At 35.3% G+C, this 14,035-nt stretch overlaps 1 protein-coding gene across 1 annotated transcript in view; it reads right to left on the bottom strand.

Annotated features, from left to right (window-relative positions):
- Nucleotides 1-14,035, bottom strand: part of LOC308641541 (intermembrane lipid transfer protein VPS13A-like) — a gene marked incomplete at its 5' end in the record, with an annotated part of 147,541 nt that overhangs the window by 87,063 nt on the left and 46,443 nt on the right. The window contains 5 exon segments of the mRNA XM_081280216.1: nt 65-169; nt 415-810; nt 2,929-2,982; nt 3,031-3,211; nt 10,608-10,660. Of these exon segments, the coding sequence (XP_081136342.1) occupies nt 65-169; nt 415-810; nt 2,929-2,982; nt 3,031-3,211; nt 10,608-10,660 (789 nt within the window).

Genomic DNA, 14,035 nt, shown 5'->3' with positions numbered 1-14,035 from the left:
AAATTTTCTTAAGTAACCAACAGATATTTTAAATAAAAGTTGCTTGAACACAGAATGAACTTACTTGATATTCCATTTTGGGGCCTTTGCATTTAACAGCTCCAAGACTACCAACAGTATCAATTGAAAACTGATCTGACAACCCACTATCAGTTACCATAAGCTGAACCTAGGAAAAAATATTTTAAAGATATTACAAGTACCTTTAAAAATTTTTACTTAAACTGACAATTTAAAACTTTTTTTGCATAAACTAAATATTACATTAATACACAAAACCTTTCTCAACATTAAATGTTAAATCTATTTAACCTCATGTACAAATGTTATTTCTACCTAAGTTTCAAAGTACTTTAGTGCTCCAAATAGGAATCATAAAGAGAGAAGAGCAAGAGTAAGAAAAAAGTTACATACCTTATTGGTATAAAAAAAGTGATTTGGCTGAAAAGAAAAGAGAACTGGCTTTTTGTAATTGGGTGGATGCTTTCGATGAATTCCATCTGCTTTGTATTGTAACATTCGGCCAGTTTTATTGACCATCCAGTATGGACTATGAAATGACACGATTGCCTGACCAGTGTTGTAAGTCATGTGGATAGCAATATCTAAATCCGTCTTTTCCATTTCTGTAACACAGGTAAAACTGATGAAACTAATGTCTTGTTGATTAGATTTTATATAAAATTCACTTTTCCAATCATGATTAAGATAATCAAGCAATTTTAAATGTAGTTTGGTTTTATCCACTTGCTCAGTATAAACTTGGGCTGAATATCCTTCATTGAGAGTAAAAACTGTATTTTCAATCCCCTGTAATGAAAAAATACAATAAATTTTGAAATGTCTGAATAATCATCCAAAAGTTCTATTTTATTATTCTAATGCTATACAAAAAACTCTTGAAATAACAATCAGAATCAGTTAGAAGACCTACATTGAAGTTCTAACTTTGCCAATGATGAAAACCTCTGTAAAATATGCAATCTAGACTTGAGTAATTGATTTGTAAAATGGTCTAAAAACTACTTCAAAGACTCTTGTGAAGAATAAGCAGTAGGAAACTTCATTGGAAATTATATGTAAAACATTATAAATATAATTAGTAAACCAAAAACATCTACAAGTGATTATAGTTTGAAAACTACAAAATAACGAAAAACATAAAAAGCTAATGCCAATCCAAAATAATAATCTTTACTGCCTTCCATTTCTGATGTGTTGTTGTTGTTCTGACAGCTGTGGGGAGTGAACCCAGGGGTGCTCTATGACCTAGCATTTTTAATTTTTTAAAAAATTGCCCAGGCTGGCCTTGAATTTATAATCTTCTTGCCTCAGCTTCCCATGCAGCTGGGATTATAGGCTTGTGCCACAGTGCCAGTTTCCAATCTTGATTTTTACCAATCCATTCACACATATCCAACAACTATATTACATCTTATGTATCCCTCAAAACTGTTCATTGCTCTCCAACCATGCTTCCATTACCTGAATTCCTATCTCTATGACCTCTAAGTTTGAGTCTCCTAACCATACTTTCCTCTTCTATTCCCTTTTCCCATACTTATATAAATTGTATTTAAAAAAATTGATCACATCCTTTGGGAACTGGCAGACAGAATATGATTCCAAGAGCATCAAATAAAAAATTCTATAAGAATGTAAATGTAAACAGTGCATCTATGTATCTTACCAGTATTCTCAATATTTCTTTCCTGGTTCCTTCTTACAATTAATATTGTTCATAACATAAGATGAAGGAATCTCTTCATCTTAAAATTTTTAATTAATTAAAGCAAAATATCAGCTACTGACTCCTTATATGCTAAATAATATTTCACACACACAAAAATGATGGTGGTTGATGGTGGTGGTGCTGGAGTGTTTCTTAGGCACTATGCTAAATTCTTTATGTACACCAACAAATAATTTCCCCATATCCTATCCATGCAAGTATTATTATTATTCACATTTTATATACTAGGAACAAAATATTATAAAATATAGCCTAAGAACATACAACTAGCAAATTACAGAATTAAAATACAATCTCAAATCTGACAGCAAAGTGCAACTAACTATCTGTCACTCATGTGGTAAACAGATATTCTTTAACCACAGATATGTTAACTCCCTTCAGCAAAGAATGTATTAGAAAGTGTAGGAATATAATAACTCAAAAAGCAAAATGAATCTACGATAAATATAGTGAAAAAGTACTTTCTTTCATGTGATAAGTTTGAAAAATTGATTATTTATATGAAATCTATGATGGAGATATTACTTTTATAACCTTATGAGAAAACCATACTTAATCTGCTAAAATAAATTCGAGTATTTAAGGGAAAAAGCACCTTCAGAGGGCAAACAACTCTTTTAGGGAATTAGCATTAAATATAATACAAAGTAGCCAGCTTTTCTGCTTATGTATAGTACTTAAATGTTATTTCAATATTAATTCTCATACTCATTTCAAAAATTAGTATTCATCTTTTAAACAAATAATATATGAAATATACATGCAATATGTTGTCTAAAACAATGATCTCATCAAATGGTGATTATATGCAATTTTATTATCTCCATATTCTAAATTTAATTTTAAGAGAACTGCATATTACTTATTATTTTATAAATGGCATACCACAGTTGTGCAAATAATTTGTATTAGGCTTAACAGACTTCTAAGGTAAATTAGTGAAAAGTACTTTAATTCATCATTTTATACATGATTAAAACATTTCTACTTGAAGAATATCTGTTAGATATTCTTTATTACTACTATATAACATTTACTAGAACTACAAAACAATTTTTATTTTTCATAATTTTAAGTAACTCAAGCTGCAAAGTCAGACAGGAAGACACACAGACACACACACACAGACACACACACACACACAAAATAATGAAATCCCAAATCAAAAATACCTCAATATAATAAGCAATTTTATAAGGAAGAAGATTTCGAAGTAGGATGGGTGGTCACAAATGCATTATATAAGGTAAGTCCCAACCATCTTGTGAATATACTGACAGAGATGTCAAACTATCTTTTTCAGGGACGATATTAATAATAAATGATTTCTTAGAAGGGTTTGTAGATCTATATTTCTTCTTAAGAAGAGCTCCATCATTTGTTATAATTTCTTCAAAGTCAATTGGTTCACACCTTTGATAGTCCTCATCTTTTGGCTTCAGAAAAAGAAATGATCTGCATAAAAGATTAAACATTACAATTTAAAATGCCTTGAGAGGAATAGATGAACTCTAGATAGGGCAGAGGGTTGGGAGGAAAAGGGAGGGGGCAGGGGGTTAGCAAGGATGGTAGAATGTGATAGACATCATTATCCAAAGAACATGTATGAAGACATGAATTGGTGTCAACATACTTTATATACAAGCAGGGATATGAAAAATTGTGTTGTTTATGTGTAATAAGAATTGTAATGCATCCCACTGTCATTTATTTTTTTATAAAATCAATAAAAATAAAATAAAATGCTTTACATTAAAAAACTATGATTACAGCTTTAGAATAATGAAATTATTTTGTTCCATATTGTTATAATAAATATTTAAGTTTTTGTATATTTTTTAGGCCTACGTAATATCTTCTTAACTTTCTGTAAATCCATTATGTTATTTGGCTTTTAAGAAGAGAATATTTTTATTACAAATTTACTATTTTAAAAGTGTACTTATATTAACCAAAAAATACACAATCATACCAACCATACATGCAAAGCTAAACACATACAATCACTTGTGCATTTTACTGAAAGAAGTTGGCTTTATGTCATCTTAACAAGAAGTAAACGTCACAACAGTGATCATAAAATTTAAAAAATTCTATTGAAAAATCATCACAGGCTTTTCAAAGTTAATGAAAAATTTTGAAATAGTATGGAGATTCCTCAAAAACTAGGAATGTAACCACCATTTGACCCAGTTATACCCTTCCTCAGGATATATGCAAAGAAGTCAAAATTAGCAGGCTACAGTGACACAGCCACATTAATGTTTACAACAGCACAATTGATAATAGCTAAGCTATGCAACCAACCTAGATGCCCATAAACAGATGAATGGATAGAGAAATCGTGGTACACACACACACACACACACACACACACACACAGAGTGAAATATTATTCAGCCATAAAGAAGAATTAGTTTATGACATTTGCTGTTATATGGAGAGATCTGGAAACTATAATATTAAGTGAAAGCCAATTCCCAAAAAACCAAAGGTTGATACTTTTCTCTGATATGTGGATGGTAACACATAATAAGGCAAGAAGAGGAGAAGAATAGTTCAGTAGTATACACAAAGGAGAATGAAGAGAAGGGAGGATGTTTAGGAACAGGAAGGACAATAGAATGAATCCAACATAACTTTCCTATGTACACACACTACAGTGAATCTCACCATTGTATACATCCACAAGACTGGAATCCTTATTACAATAAGATATATTCCATGGTTGTATAAATATATCAAATGGATTCTATTGTCCCGTAGAACTAAAAAAAAAAAAAAGTTTTCTCATATATTTGCAGAAATCTGGGCCACAGATGTGAAAGAGTAGGTATAAGAAAATGATGACAGAATCCTGTGATACCAAATGATTAATACTTATATTTGAATATTACATTCTGTGTTTACATTTCAACAATACCTTTAAGCATAATAATGTTTTATTTAAAGAAATTTTAAGAAGATGTGTTCATTTATTTAGCAGTACTGGGGATTGAACCTAGGGCACTCTAACACAGAGCTACATACATCCTCAGCCTTTTATTTTTATTTATTTATTTATTTTTGTCTCTTTTTTAAAAATTCTAATTTGTTATATATGACAGCAGAATGCAATACAGTTCATATTATACATATACAGCACAATTTTTCATATTTATGGTTGTACACAAATTTTATTCACATCATTCATGTCTTCATACATATACTTAGGGTAATGATGCCCATCTCATTTCACCATATTTTCTACCCCCACACATTTGCCCTATCTAGAGTTTGTCTAATACTCCCATGCTTGCCCTCCCACCCCAATAGGAATCAGCCTCCTTATATCAGAGAAAACATTCGGCATTTGGTTTTTTGAGGCTAGCTAACTTCACTTAGCATTATATTCTCCAACTCCATCCATTTACCTGCAAAGGCCATGATTTTATTCTCTTTTATTGCTGAGTAATATTCCATTGTATATATATGTCACATTTTTTAATCCATTCATCTACTGAAGGGCATGGAATCTAGGTTGGGTCCACAGTTTAACTGCTGTGAATTGTGCTGCTATAAACATTGATGTGGCTGTGTCCCTGCAGTATGCTGTTTTTAAGTCCTTTGGATATAGACCGAGGAGTAGGATAGTTGGGTCAAAGGGTGGTTCCATTTCCATTTTTCTAAGGATTCTCCCAACTCTGTCCATATTGGCTGCAACACTTTGCAGTCCCACCAGCAATGTATGAGTGTGTCTTTTTCCAAACATCTGCACCAAGATTTACTGTTGTTTATATTCTTTTTTTATATGTGACAGCAAAATGAATCACAATTCTTATTACACATATACAGCACAATTTTTCATATCACTGGTTGTATACAAAGTATATAAACACCAGTTTGTGTCTTCATACATGTACTTTGGATGATAATGTCCATCAAATTCATAACTCAAACAATAAATGGGCCAAGGACCTGGACAGACACTTTTCAGAACATGATATACAATCAATCAACAAATATATAAAGAAATGTTCATCATCACTAGCAATTAGGAAAATGCAAATCAAAACTACTTTAAGATTTCATCTCACTCCAGTCAGAATGGCAGCTATTACGAAGACAAACAACAATAAGTGTTGACGAGGATGTGGGGGAAAAGGTACACTCATACATTGCTGGTGGGACTGCAAATTGGAGCAGCCAATATGGGAAGCAGTATGGAGATTTTTTGGAAAATTGGGAATGGAATCACTATTTAACCTAGTATCCCTCTCTTCGGTCTATACGCAAAGGACTTAAAAACAGCATACTAAAGGGACACAGCCACATCAATGTTTATAACAGCACAATTCACAATAGCTAAATTGTGGAACCAACGCAGTTGCCCTTCAATAGATGAATGGGTAAAAATAATGTGGCATATATACACAATGGAATATTACTCAGCAATAAAAGAGAATAAAATCATGGCATTTGCGGGTAAATGGATGGAGTTACAAAAGATAATGCTAAGTGAATTTATCCAATCCTAAAATACCAAATGCTGAATGTTTTCTCTGATATAAGGAGGCTGATTCATAGTAGGGTAGGGAGAGGAAGCATGGGAGTAATCAGTTAGAAATGATGGTGGAATGTGATGTTTGTGTTCTTAATAGCTGCCATTCTGACTGGAGTGGGATGAAATCTTAAGAGTACTTTCGATTTGCATTTCTCTAATTGACAGAAATGTTGAACATTTTTTAATATACTTGTTGATTGTTTGCATATCATCTTCTGAGAAGTGTCTGTTCAGTTCCTTGGCCCATTTATTGATTGGATTATTTGGTTTTTGGTGTTTAGCTTTTTGAGTTCTTTATATACCCTACAGATTAGTGGTCTATCTGATGTGTGAGTGGTAAAAGTTTAGGCTCTCTTTTCACCTCACTGATTGTTTCTTTTGCTTTGAAGTTTGAGTCCATCCCATTTATTGATTCTTGATTTTATTTCTTATGCTATAGGAGTCTTATTAAGGAAGTTGGGGCCTAATCTGACATGATGGAGATTTGGGCCTACTTTTTCTTCTAATAGGCACAGTGTGTTTGGCTTTAATTCCGAGGTCCTTGATCCACTTTGAGTTGAGTTTTGTGCATGGTGAGAGATAGGGGTTTTATTTCATATGAATTTCCAGTTTTCCCAGCACCATTTGTTGAAGAGTCTATCTTTTCTCCAATGTAAATTTTTGGTGCCTTTGTCTAATATAAGATAACTGTAATTATGTGGGTTAGCCTCTGTGTCCTCTATTCTGTACCATTGGTCTAGAAGTCTATTTTGGTGCCAATACTATGCTGTTTTTGTTACTGTTACTCTGTAGTATGGTTTAAGGGCTGGTATAGTGATGCCATCTGCTTCACTCTTCTTGCTAAGGATTGCTTTAACTATTCTGGGTCTCTTATTTTTCCAGATGAATTTCATTGACTGCTTTTTCTATTTCTATGAGAAATGCCATTAGGATTTGGATTGTAATTGCATTAAATCTGCATAGTGCTTTTGGTAGCATGGTCTTCTTTAATTTCTTTCTTTAGCATTCTTTAGTAGTTTTCATTGTATAGATCTTTCACCTCTTTCATTAAGTTGATTCCAAAGTATTTTCTTTTTTTTAGAGGCTATTGTAAATGGGGTAGTTTTCCTTGTTTCCCTTTCAGTGGATTTGTCACTGATAAACAGAAATGCCTTTGACTTATGGGTGTTGATTTTATATCCTGCTACTTTGCTTAATTCATTTACTAGTTCTAGAAGTTTTCTTGTGGAATTTTTTCATCTTCTAAGTATAGAAAAAATACTATTATTCTTAATAAGTAAGATAACTAGCATATGACTTAAAAGCCAATATACTAGTTCTATGTACTTTGAGCATAAGAAATTATAATGATGTATAATATATAATCAGATTCTCAACATAAAATTTATGTTATCTCTACATCTTATAGAAGGCAAAAACAAAAGAATAAAAGAAAAAATATATAAATACATGTAAAAGATTTTACACATGAAAAATTTTAATTGGCTTTTGTCCAATTAAATTAGGCGTTTAATTTAAGTCCCTGAAACTTTTGGTTTGAATTTCACAAAATGCCAATTAAAAATATTCAAGTTGTAGAAAAGTTTCACATGTATTTGTTTTCTCACCAAATTGCTCTGTCCAGTTCTCTAAAACTGAACATGTAGGTGGTTCTCATCCATTAGAATGTTCATGCCAAAACTACACACTCAAGTTCTCCATAATGCGGTCCACAGAGTTAAACTTCAGGTTGCAGAATACTTTCTTAAAAGGGATTATTTCCCTGCTAGTGATATTTTTGACACCAACTACATCCAGTGTGATTTTATTGCCATTGTGGCATTCTTTTATAGAGAGACAAATCAGTGGGGTATTCAGCAGAAAGCAGTGTTTATAAGTGCCAGCACTGGCCCAAAGGATTCATATCCAAAGGCTGAGCACTGAACACAGCAGTCATTGCCTTATATCACACTCTTGCTAGTTCCTCTTTTACTTGTCAGTTTTTGTCTCTCATATAAAGTAATACACGTTCTGATTAGGCATTTTATTCCTATAGTATAGAATTGCAACAGTGTTACAATAAAGCGGTGGAATGTGTACATTGATACTGATGGTGCCATGTTATCTATTCTTTGTTCTGAAAAAGTTCCTATCACACTCTATTGATTTATTCTTTTTTACTACTATAACCCCCTCACCATATTTCTCCCTTTGTTATATGATTTTTACTGTGGAGACTATTAGTGCTTCCCCTTCAAAGAAGCAATCTTATAAGGTTCAACCAAACATGAACAAGCACTTAACAAATGCTCACAATCTCTCGCGTGGCCAGTCACTCGGCCGGCGCGGGCCCTGCGGCGCCGCCTCCCCTCCCCCAGCCTGCACCCCCTCCCCGGGCGTCGTGAGGGCCGCAGCTGGTTCGCTTCCACCGCCGTCACCACTTCCTGCGGAGCTCTTCCCTGCGCGAGTGAGCCCCCGACCCGCCGAGCAAAATGGAACAGCTGATGAGTGACAATTTAAAATCTAAGGGATCCAACATGGTGGCGGGCGTGGAGAGATCAAGTCTCTGACCCCTTCAGCTGTGCAGGCATAAGGAGACATAAACTGTCTAAATGCTGTTTGCTCAGGATCACTAGGCAATGCTGAGCTGACATGGATCCAGGACGAACAGTCTGGGCCTCTCAGAACACACCAAGCCCAGATCGGCTGCATTCAAGCTCCGGTTCGCCTGCTTCTCATGACCCAGCACTAACGATCCCGCTGAAATAACTGGTCGGCCCTCCTGAACTTACAGAGGTAAAAGCCAACCGAGCCTTCATAAGCAGTGGCCACAGGACTGAAACGGGGCTTGGGAGACACAGTCAGGACCCACCCGTTGCATTGGTAACCTGGCAAAGGCAACGAACGGTCACCATTTGCATGGGATACCACCATGGCAGAGAACTGACGTCACAGGCGGAGGAGATAACTTCATTGAAGCCAGTGGCGACAGGTGTGTAATCCCCTAGCCATCTCTCTCCACACAGCGGGGAAATCTTAAGGGCCCCTCCCAGCTCTCCCATGAGCGTGACAGCCAGACCAAGGGAATCAGGAGTGGTGAGGGACTAGCAGCGCCGAACGCCCGGTACTGCTCCCACCAGTGATGACAACTGAGGTCCCTTGCACCAGCTACCGGGGGAGTGGCTACCGGAGGGCAAGCAAATTTGCTGGGGGTTCTCAGCCCCAAGCTCTACAAACATAGGGTCTGAAGGAGGCAAACAGGGAGAGTATGCCCAGACATTCATGAAAACAGGGCTCCCAGGAGCACCAGAACTGGCGTATAGCCAGTATTGTGGTGAGCGTCACAGGTGAGCGGGGCCTGGCTTGAGGAAACACAAGAGAAGGCCCTAGGCACTCAGGATTGGAGACCCACACAGTCTGGGAGGAAGAGCTGCTGCACAGTGATTGGTTCCCACCTACTGAGAAGAGAAGCTTGGCCCAGTGGGCACAGCTCCCATTACTGGAAGAGAAGTTAATCGAGCTCTATGACTGCATTTATTATTATTTTTTTTTTCTTTAATTTTAATTTTTTGTTGTTGTTCTTTAACTTTTTTTAAATGTGTTCAATTTTTTATTATTATTATTTTTTTTAAACTTTAATTTCCATTTTTTTATTAATATTATTTTGTTTGTTTTAAATTTTTTTTTCTTTCTTTCTTTATTTTCTATTTATTTTTTTTCTTTTCATTTCTTTTCAATTTTCTTATTCCCCTTTCCTTGAATTCTACCTGCCTACTCTCATTCTCTTTAGTGACTTCTTCCCTTCCCTTCTAATATCTTTCCTCCCAAGCATCAAATAAATTGATAGGAGTAAACAGTAACTCAGCAGTCAAAGAGAACAAGAAGTAACATGAGCAGCATAAAAAAGCAAGGAAGAAAGGGAGTACAAACAATGCAGGACAGCCTAAATATTCAGGAGGACCTAGAGGCATCAGAAAAATGGTCAATTAAAGAACTCAAGGAACATCTTAGACAGATGGGCTGGAACCTTAAAGAAGATATGAGACAGCAAATCCAAAAAGTGAAAGAACACATTGAAAATGAATTACCTAAACAGATAAAAGAAGAAGTTAAGTATCTTTATCAGGAGATGGAGATTATAAAAAAATATCAAACAATAATTCTACAAATGAAGGAAATGATAAACCAAATTAAAAACTCAATTGAGAGTATCACTAACAGAGTGGAGCAAGTAGAAGCCAGAACATCAGATAATAAAGACAAAATATATCATCTTGAAAAGAGTCTAGCCAACTCAGAAAGGCTGGTAAAAATTCACGAGAAACTTACGAGTCATCGGGATAGCGGAAGGTACAGAGACTCACACCAAGGGAATGAGTAACCTGCTGAATGAAATAATTACAGAAAACTTTCCAGAAATAAAAAAGGAAACAGATATACAAATTGTAGATGCATACAGGACACTGAGCATTCAAAATCACAGTAGACCAACGCCAAGACACATTGTTATGAAGATATCCAATATACAGAATAAAGAGAAAATATTAAAAGCTACAAGAGAAAGGAGGCAGATTACATTCAGGGGTAAACCAATAAGGTTAACAACAGATTTTTTATGACAGACGCTGAAAGCGAGAAGGTCATTGAACAATGTATTTCAAACACTGAAAGACAATGGATGCCAACCAAAAATTCTGTATCCAGCAAAATTAAGCTTCAGGTACGACATCGAAATAAAAATCTTTCCTGATAAACAAAAGCTAAAAGAATTTGCAGCCAGAAAACCAGCATTGCAAAGCGTCCTGAGCCAAACACTACACGAGGAAGAAATGAAAAAAAAACAACCAAAACCATCAGTGGGAAGAGCCATGGTAATGACAGAGGGCGGGGGAAAGCTAATCATGGAGAAACAAACTAAATTTTTTAAAAAAAGATAAATAATCAAACATGGCTGGCAGTACAAACCATATATCAATAGTAACTCTAAACGTTAATGGCTTAAACTCTCCAATAAAGCGACATAGGCTGGTAACATGGATTAAAAAAAACAAATCCAACAATATGTTGCCTCCAGGAGAACCATCTGATTGGAAAAGACATACAAAGGCTGAACGTGAAAGGTTGGAAAAAATATACCATGCACACGGTCCTCGTAAGCAAGCAGGGTGGCCATACTCATATCGAATAAAATCGACTTCAAGACTAAGTTAATCAAAAGGGATAAGGAAGGACATTATATACTGCTAAAAGGAACCATTCACCAACAAGACATAACAATTATCAATATTTATGCACCAAATAATGGTGCTGCGACATTCATAAAACAAATTCTCCTCAAGTTCAAGAATCAAATAGAACACAACACAATAATTATGGGTGACTTCAACACACCTCTCTCACCATTGGACAGATCCTCCAAACAAAAGTTGAATAAACAAACTATAGAACTCAATATCACAATCAATAACCTAGACTTAACTGACATATATAGAATATATCAACCATCATCAAATGGATATACTTTTTTCTCAGCAGCACATGGATCCTTCTCAAAAATAGACCATATATTATGCCATAGGGCAACCCTCAGTAAATATAAAGGGGTGGAGATAATACCTTGCATTTTATCTGATCATAATGCAATGAAACTGGAAATCAATGATAAAAGAAGGAAGGAAAAATCCTACATCACATGGAAAATGAACAATATGTTACTGAATGATCAATGGGTTACAGAAGACATAAAGGAGGAAATCAAAAAATTCTTAGAGATAAATGAAAATACAGACACAACATATCGGAATCTATGGGACACAATGAAAGCAGTTTTAAGAGGGAAATTCATCGCCTGGAGGTCATTCCTCAAAAAAAGGAAAAAACAACAAATAAATGAGCTCACACTTCATCTCAAAACCCTAAAAAACGAAGAGCAAAACAACAGCAAATGTAGCAGAAGGCAAGAAATAATTAAAATCAGAGGAGAAATCAACGAAATTGAAACAAAAGAAACTATTGAAAAAATTAACAAAACTAAAAGTTGGTTCTTTGAAAAAATAAGATCGACAGACCCTTAGCCATGCTAACGAAGAGAAGAAGAGAGAGAACTCAAATTACTAACATACGGGATGAAAAAGGCAATAACACAACAGATGCTACAGAAATACAGAAGACAATTAGAAATTATTTTGAAAACCTATATTCCAATAAAATAGAAGACAGTGAAGACATCGATAAATTTCTTAGGTCATATGATTTGCCCAGACTGAGTCAGGAGGATACACACAATTTAAAAAGACCAATATCAATGGATGAAATAGAAGAAGAAATCAAAAGACTACCAACCAAGAAAAGCCCAGGACCGGATGGGTATACAGCAGAGTTTTACAAAACCTTTAAAGAAGAATTAATACTAAATACTTTTCAAGTTATTTCAGGAAATAAAAAAAGAGGGAGCTCTTCCAAATTCATTCTATGAGGCCAACATCACCCTGATTCTGAAACCAGACAAAGACACCTCAAAGAAAGAAAACTACAGACCAATATCTCTGATGAACCTAGATGCAAAAATCCTCAATAAAATTCTGGCGAATCGGATACAAAGGCACATCAAAAAAATTGTGCACCATGATCAAGTAGGATTCATCCCTGGGATGCAAGGATGGTTCAATATACGGAAATCAATAAATGTTATTCACCACATCAATAGACTTAAAGATAAGAACCATATGATCATCTCGATAGATGCAGAGAAAGCATTCGACAAAGTACAGCATCCCTTTATGTTCAAAACTGCCGCAGTCTTGGCTGGGCACAGAATCACGAGCCTCTCAAGCAGGAACAAAACTTTATTTTGAAAAAGCCGCCAATACTCTGTAGGCGCCGGCAAGCCAAACCCGGTCCTCCCACGCGGGCGTCTACCGGAACCTCCCGTCTCCCAGAACCGGGGGTCCCCCGGACCTCCCCCGGAATTTCCTCCTACTATCCTTCCCCAACCAATGGGAACTCTCCATGAGTCCCGTAACATGAGTCCGGTAGCAGGCCAGGGTGAACAGCGGGAGTCCAATTTCCATATGAATGTAAATCTTAACATAATCATATCTCAGTGGCTAGCTGGCGTCACTTTACAACCAAAGGTGCCATACATTGTATATTTGCTTGTGGCTCCTAGCACAAAACATTAGAAAAACTAGGGATAACAGGAACTTACCTTGACATTGTTAAAGCTATCTATGCTAAGCCTCAGGCTAGCATCATTCTGAATGGAGAAAAATTGAAGGTATTCCCTCTAAAATCTGGAACAAGACAGGGATGCCCTCTATCACCACTTCTATTCAATATAGTTCTCGAAACACTGGCCAGAGCAGTTAGACAGATGAAATGAATTAAAGGCATAAAAATAGGAAAAGAAGAACTTAAATTATCACTATTTGCAGAAGACATGATTCTATACCTAGAAGACCCAAAAGGGTCTACAAAAAAACTACTAGAACTAATAAATGAATTCCGCAAAGTGGCAGGATATAAAATCAACACACATAAATCAAAGGCATTTCTGTATATCAGCGACAAAACTTCTGAAATGGAAATGAGGAAAAACACTCCATTCACAATATCCTCAAAAAAAAAAAAAATACTTGGGAATCAACCTAACAAAAAAGGTGAAAGACCTATACAATGAAAACTACAGAACCCTAAATAGACAAATAGAAGAAGATCTTAGAAGATGGAAAAATATACCCTGTTCATGGATAGGCAGA

The sequence above is a fragment of the Spermophilus citellus genome (assembly GCF_964194105.1).
Source record: "Spermophilus citellus genome assembly, chromosome: 2".
In the NCBI taxonomy this organism is placed as follows: domain Eukaryota; kingdom Metazoa; phylum Chordata; class Mammalia; order Rodentia; family Sciuridae; genus Spermophilus; species Spermophilus citellus.
The sequence above is the reverse complement of the archived record's forward strand: the minus strand, read 5'-3'. Positions and strand labels throughout refer to the sequence as shown.